Genomic DNA, 8,041 nt, shown 5'->3' on the forward strand with positions numbered 1-8,041 from the left:
GTTACAAGATGGTGTAGCCACACAGAATTGATTTTGCTTCAAAATTGGATTTTTAGCCGTCAAATAAACTATTTGAGACCGCTATTTACCGCGAACCTCATCAACGCTATAGTAGCGCTACACCCGCTTTTACAATTTCGTACATGTTTGGTTACTTTGACAAAGAAAAAAACGATTGTGTTATTTCAATATTAAATCCTTAGTTAACTAGTCCACTACACTTTTTGTCTTAATAAATCCAGATAATAAATATAATTAATTACAAATTACAAAACAACAAATGACAATTTTTTTTATTTGTTTCAGTAATTAGAAACCCCGAACGAATTGAGTTACTATGATATTTTGACATTTTTTTAGTTTTCATATTACTATATTAGAATATTATATGTAGATTATGTTATGCTTTTATAGGACCTTTTACAATAATAATTCTATATAGTCTTAATAATCTAATATATAAATTTTGTATAAATATATAATATAAATTATACATAATATTAAAAAACTGTTATATCACTACTAAACCACCACAATTTCATATAGCAGCATGTGGCATTTATCAAAATTTTGACCGTAATAACTACTTAGCCAAACATAACCTTAAAAAAATCAATTGCTAGATCAAAATTGGTTATTACGCAGTTATAGGTTATAAAACTCATGTTCATTCATTCGCCCATATAAGTTGGTTTTGTTGCAAGTTCACGCCATATATACTCTATATATCGATTGTTGTATTGTAAACCATGACCACAACTAATCACAATATATCAATGGTAACACCTGTTTCTCTACAGTTGACAGTCAAACCAATTTTATGTAATCCCTAAACTGTATTGTAACATCTTAATAAACAAAAACCATATCAAGTATTTAAACAAATAACTTCAAAAAAAAGGTAACAGAATAAGCATCTTTCTTCTACCCAAAACCAAAAAAAAACATCATCTTGACAAACCTTCAATAGCCCTCCGTTTCTATTTCTTTCATATTGGAATAGATACATGCCCCCTCTTCCACTCATCAATAGAAAAAAAAAAATAGATATACAGATAAAACCAAAACAAAGCATCATGCAAAGAGACTAAAAGCATGGTTGGTGGGACAAAAAAAATTGTAATTTTGTGCCTCTATCAGTTGGTATCAGTATTAGTATCATAGTCCAATGCATAGCAAACACAGTGATCAGTATCACAAGGGGTTGTCTTATTATGTTATACGACCTAATAGATGGTAAAAGGTGGATTAAATAGTGAACATTACAAAGTGTGAAAAGTGAAAAGGTTTTTAGGAATTTGGAAACATTGATTGATTCAAGGCACAGGTTGTTTGGAACTTAAGAAATCAAATCTTATGGATAAATATGACATCACTAGTAATATTTTTCATCTTCAAATGGTTCGGTTCAGTTCGGTTCAACTGGTCCTCTGGTTTTTAGGCTTCAGGCTTGGCTTCAAGTATGTGTCTCAGGCTCAGGCTCAGGCTCAGCTGTTTTATAGGGAATAATGGAAGAAAGGAAACAAAGGTTAAACTTAACCATATACATTTACTTTGGGTACTTTATTCCTATTTCCACTCTCTTTCTCTCTCTCTCTCACTAATCTAAAATTGGTATAAATAATAAATCAATCAGCCTTTGGAATTGGAAATTGGAAATGGGTTAAATTCGTAGACATGGAAAACAACAAAACTGATAAACCTAGTAATAAACAATAAATAAACTAAACGTCTATTTACTACATACTTGACTTCAACATAAATATACAATGGAACAATTAGAAGATAACATGTTATTTTTTTATTACTTTTACGCAAATGAGGCTTTTTTATTTTAATGGATTAATGGTTGTTCTGATTTGGCCTCTTACTGGTTTTGTAAGAAGCTGTGTGTGACTCATTCAACAAATATCAAACATCCCCTTAGTATTTATTACTTTTATGCTAATGTTTCAAACGGTAAATTACGTTTTTGGTCCTCCGTTTTTCACTTAAATGACTATTTTTGGTCCTCCAACTATAACTGTTTTTTGCAATTTTAGTCACAAAAATATAGTCATATTTTTGGAACAATGACCAAAAACATTTAATTAAGTCCTAAAACTTTTTTGGGACCAAAAACGTAATTTTTCTGTTTTTTTAATTTAGGTTAAATTACATTCATCATCCTTGTGGTTTATCCAAAGTTACAGTTACTGTCCCTAAAAGTAAATTTTTGCTCAAGATTGTCCTTTGGTATAACTTTGTTCTAGCTTTGATCCTAAACCAATATAAAATAACTCTTTTGCCCTAATTTTATATTATTTAACTTTTTTTATTATTTATTTACTTTTTATATTATTATTAGCTGGGAAAAATGGCGTAGTGGTTTTCAATGGAGGAGGTGAAGTAGTGGGTCTCCCTTGCCTTAATTATAATATAAAAAGCAAATGAGTAATAAAAAAAGTTTTAAAAAAAATCAGAAAAGGGCAAAACAGTCATTTTACATCAGTTATAGAGCAAAACTGAAACAAAAAAAAAAATGAAACCAAAGAACGATGATGAATATCATTTAGCCTTTAGTTGATTGATTATGTTTGATATTCCGAACTAAAAAAATTATGTATAAAAAAATATGAACTTTGTAATTTCTAAATTTTTTTTTTTAAATTCAAAAAATCAAGATCTTTACTCACCTTCAATAACCATAATCCCTCCGCCTAGAACTAGGGTTATTATCTCGCCTTGATAACCTGCCAACACAAAATTTATTTATTATAAATAATAATATTAAATAAATTTAAAAAAATAAAAATATTGTTTTATATTATATTATATACTTACCCAGAACTACCACTGCGACCTGAAGAATAGCTACCATACGCTCCATACGAATCACCACCACTTCGTCCCTAAAAAAACCATTAAATTAAATTAATTAGCATAACATGGTTTTAGTTTTATATATTTAAATACTTAATACCTGTAAGCTACCACCATAGCTTCCATATGCATCGCCAGGTGGCAAATCGGTAGATGCAGTATTATGATTATGATTACTATTATTATTATTATATCCACCAGAAGAATAAGAATGTCCTCTTCCATGATGATGAGCTTTTGAAGAATCTCTGCTTTCATACTTTCCAACATCAGCCACATCAGGTGCTACAGGTAGATATGGAAGAACTGGGACAAATGTCGATAATGCCCCTTCTCTTTCAAATAGATTTGCCCTTAACCTTGATGTCACTTGTAACAGTGCGTCCTTTGCGAGATCAAGATCTGCAGAAATCTGATAAAACCAAAAGGGGTAGTTTGGTAATTTCACATACAGTAAAAACTTTTGTACACAGTAGACAGTAGCACACAGCTTTACCTGTACCATCTCATCATCACGGTCTGCAACTTTTGGGAGATTCTCTTTGGAAAGTATTCGAATGTTTGCTTTTGTAATTCTTCTTATTTCTGTGATTATTGCTCCTCCTTTTCCAATAAGGCATCCGATTCGAGAAGTTGGAACAAGCAATCGGGTTGTGAATGAAATTAGACCCGAATCTCTCTCTACTCTCTCACTACACCTTGGTTGCAAACGTAATGCAGCTTCTATAGCTGGAGAAAACGCATCTTCAAATGCCTATAAATTAATTAAAGGGTAAAAAGGTCATTTTGCATGAGTCAGAAAATAAATACCGAAATGAAGATCAAAGTCGGGAACAACTTTGGGAAAATTTAATAAATCGGAATGAACTTGTACGTTTGAGTAAAGTACAGGGACCAAATGTGTAATTTAGTAAAATGTATGTGCTAATTTATTTATTTATTTTTAACTTATTCTTTTTCTTTAACCATGTGAAACCTTTTTTTCTTTTATGAATTATAATTTGAAACTTAAATGGGTCACCTGATAAACAAATCAGGTGGGAAAAAAGAAAATGGGTCAACCCGTTTATCCAACGGATCAAATTGGATTGAAAATCTCAACCCATTACATATAATAAAAAGCAACTAACCTATGAATAGTATACTTTTGGGTTTTAGACTTTGGCCACAATAGTTTCGTTTGTTGGCAAGTTTGGTCTCTTTAATTACAAAATGTATCCCTTTAATTTACAAAAAAGGTCCCTTAGCATTTTTTCACGTTTAGGTTTTAGACTTTGGCCATAATACTTTCGTATGTAGCAGCTTTGGTCCCTATGTAGAAAATAAACTCTCCCTATAATTTACAGAAAAGGTCCCTACACATTTTTATAATAGAATTTTTTCATGTGTTCAAATAGTATACTCTTTGGTACATGTGTTTAAAAAAAATTAGAAAAACAGTCCATGCCTGATAGAAAATTTACAAATTACACCCCCCACAATTCTGTGAAACACACGGACAATTTCTGTCTGCATAGGGTGATAGGGACCTTTTGTTTAAACTACAGAGACCATTTTGGTAAAAAGAACCTATTGGCAGGGACTATTTAGGTGTGTGTATATATATATATATATATATATATATATATATATATAGAGAGAGAGAGAGAGAGAGAGAGAGAAATAGAATTACTACCTCTTTGGCTGAAATAGATATTATGCAATCATCTGCTTCAGTTGATGAATTATCAACTTTAATAGCTGCACCAGTTTCCTGTCTAATTTGATTAATTATAGCACCACCTTTTCCTATTACACCACCAATGTTTCCAGTTGGGCAAATCAAACGAAGATGAAACTCCCTTGGAGAAGAATCCTCACGTGGGCCCGGGTAAAACCCACGGGCCCATTCACCACCACTTTCACCCTTGTAACCCCCATATGCACCCACAAGTGGGGCCAACCCCATGATTGGTGCCCCCCCAGGTGTACCCCCCATGAGGGACCCACCAGAATGGTATGCATTAGCATTAGCATTAGGTGTGGAAGAAGACAGCAGGTGTTGAGATCTTGATGGGTTGTCATGGAGGCGTGTTGCTATTTGGAAGAGTGCTTTTCTTACTATAGATGCTTCCCCTGATATCTGTTTCATGATTAAATTTTCAGAATCAAGGACAGAATTGTCATTTTTAACTTACTAAATAAAGTGTAAAGAAATCGATGTAAATAAAATTGTTTCCTTTTGACTTGATGGGTTACGCTAAAAAACCTGTTTCATACACTTTTACATAGTTGTTAAGAATGGTGAGCTTTGTGAATAATGCAAGGGTAAGATGGTCATTTACCCTTACGGTTTAGTCTCATTCATACAGTTTATTAACTATATCCATCAATTCTCACGCTAAAGTTGATGAATATATTAAAAATGGTGGATTTTGTGACTATTGTAGGGGTAAAATGGTCATTTAGTCTCATTCATACAGTTTATTAACTATATTCATCAGTTTTCAAACTAAAATTGATGATTATAGTTGAGAATGGTGAACTCTGTGAATAATTTAAGGGTAAGATGGTCATTTAGTCTCATTCATACAGTTTAATAACTATATTCATCAATTCTCATGCTAAAATTGATGAATATAGTTGAGAATGGTGAACTTTGTGTGTACTGCAAGGATAAAATGGTCATTTAGTCTCATTCATACAGTTTATTGTCTATATTCATCAATTCTCATGCTAAAATTGATAAATACAGTTAAAAACGGCAAGTTTTGTGAATAATGTAAGGGTAAAATGGCCATTTAGTCTCATTCATACAGTTTATTAACCATATTCATCAATTCTCAAGCTACAATTGATGAATACAGTTGAGAATTGTAAACTTTGTGAACAATTGAAGGGTAAAATGGTCATTTAGTTTCATTGATATGGTTTATTAATTCTAGAAAAGAAAGACCTTACATATGCATGACTGATTCTTTTTTACTTAAGCTCAACACTCAACAGTATGTCTTAATTGATTAAGCCAAAAAAACATGGCTTAATGTATTAAGACACTAACCTTTTTGCTTATATGCCCTTCTTTTTCCTCCAACTCCTCTCACATTAAAACTAATGAAAAATGTGAAATTTGCTTTATAGAAGGTAAGGGTAAAATGGTCATTTTGTGATTTACCTGCACAAGTTCATCACTGCTTAACGCACAAGCAGGCAGGTGATTATCTTTCATGATCCGAATCTGAGCACCAGTATCAGTTCGTATAGTTTGAACAATCTGTCCACCTTTTCCAATAACACATCCAATTTGATCTGAAGGGACAAGAAGGCGAACTGTAACTTGTGGTGTTTCTTCAGGATCCATGTCATCCGCCAGGTCATCAGCAACAACTCTATCATACACTTTGAAAAGAGCATCCATTGCTGGACACACTCGTTCATCAGGATCATCAAAATCATTTGTCTCATCACTCGTGCTATGGATAGTCACCACACGTTCATCACACCCTGAAACTGTTTCCCCAATTCTGATCTTTGACTTGCTTTCGGATCTTAATTGCTTGATTATATCACCACCTCTTCCCATTATGCTTCCGATTCGCTTACTAGGACATAAGTAGCGATACACAGTGTCATCTGAACCAATAGAGTTTTGTCCTCCTCTATCATCACTGTTGTTACGCCTCTTGCTTCTTCCATGATCACTGTAATCAGATTGAGAATGTGAACGTTTTCCATGACTACTTCTTTGCCCAGCCATGTGGTGCAAAAATATGTACCTATTATAAGAAATCAGATCCATGAGCATGTTCATATTGAGGAAGCAGAAGTAGTGAAGAATAAGTAATTGGAAGTATAGAAAAGAAGGTATGAATGTGCTGCAAAACTGATTATCTTTGGGTTACTAGAGGATTGCAGCATTAATAATGAGCAGTTAAGAAGTTAATAAAAGAAATCTGATTAGTGAACTTATCCCTATCAAGCAATTATCTGATTTTGTGATTCTTTAAGCAACAATAATCAGATTGAACATGAGTACCATAAATGAAGAATGTTCCAAGCAATGAATTAATAAAACCGAAGGCCAAAAAGTGAAAAAGACAGACAAGATGATCGTTTCAAAGTCTTTGAGCTCTGGTCAAGATCTAGATCTGGAAACAGTAAATCGCCGGTAACATTTTTCAAATCTAAATGTAAAATATTACGAAGTACGAGGAAAACTAAGACAGGAATCATTGAAAACCACTACAAGATTCAACTTTTTTTCTCTAATCGGTCTGTAAACTAATCTAAAATATGTACTATTAACATTCGCGAAAATAAAAGCCTGAAAACATAAATTTAAATGTTTCATATGGTTCCTACACAAATCTAATAACTTGCAAGACAAAAAGGATTAGAATTTGATACCTCGTTTAGATTGCAGAGAGAATTGTGCAAATGGCGAGGTCAACTCGACGTTGTAGATTCAAGAGAGAGATGAACACCTTCTGTATTTTGGTATTCTAGGGTTTCAGACTATCGATCCAAAAGTCGTGCACGGAACATATAAAAATACACATAAACCGACCCCTAACAAATAAAACCCTTATTTTTTTTTTTAATAGGATAATTATTAGAAAACATTTAAGTTTCAAATTTGTTTAAAAAAAATATGATTTAAGTATTAAATATTCAAAAATCATCATCAAACCATAGTTGTCAAAATCGCGATCCTGATCGTAGGATCGTACGATCGTACGATCCTAGGTATGAAAAACGATCCGGATCGTAAAAGGATCGTATTTGGGGTAGGATCGCAGGTAAGATCGTAAGATCGTAGGTAGGATCGTAGGATCGAGATCCGATCCGATCCTACCTTCCTTTGATTTTTTTTTTTTTTTTTTTTTTTTTTTTTTTTGCAAATGAAATTTTTTTTACCACTTTATGCCTTTTATCCTTTACCAATCTACCATTTATCATTTTTTATTGTGATTTATGATTAATATTTTGAAGTTTTTATAACTTTTGAATGAAAAACTAAATGTTTGAAATAGTTTTCATGATTAAATATTATAAATTAAAATTATATTCTATTTTGTGGGATCTTAAGATCTCGATCCCGATCTTACGATCCCGATCTTGCAAACCCAAAATCGATCCTAGTTAGGATCCCGATCTTGACAACCTTGCATCAAACTAATAGTTCAAAAAACACCAGCAA

General features: G+C 32.5%; 1 protein-coding gene across 1 annotated transcript; it reads right to left on the reverse strand.

Moving 5' to 3' along the window:
• Nucleotides 1–853: 853 nt before the first annotated feature.
• LOC145044084 (KH domain-containing protein At4g18375-like) lies at nucleotides 854–7,393 on the reverse strand. Its single transcript, XM_078992890.1, has 8 exons — nucleotides 7,249–7,393; nucleotides 6,017–6,617; nucleotides 4,538–4,984; nucleotides 3,359–3,616; nucleotides 2,963–3,274; nucleotides 2,824–2,891; nucleotides 2,676–2,732; nucleotides 854–1,491 (listed from the first exon to the last, which is right to left on the reverse strand). The coding sequence occupies exons 2-7, from the start codon at nucleotides 6,596–6,598 to the stop codon at nucleotides 2,678–2,680; spliced, it is 1,722 nt and encodes a 573-aa protein (XP_078849016.1). The 5' UTR covers nucleotides 6,599–6,617; nucleotides 7,249–7,393; the 3' UTR covers nucleotides 854–1,491; nucleotides 2,676–2,677.
• Nucleotides 7,394–8,041: the final 648 nt, after the last annotated feature.

This window comes from Lactuca saligna, chromosome 4 (genome assembly GCF_052625555.1).
Source record: "Lactuca saligna cultivar CGN05327 chromosome 4, ASM5262555v1, whole genome shotgun sequence".
NCBI classification, from domain to species: Eukaryota; Viridiplantae; Streptophyta; class Magnoliopsida; order Asterales; family Asteraceae; genus Lactuca; species Lactuca saligna.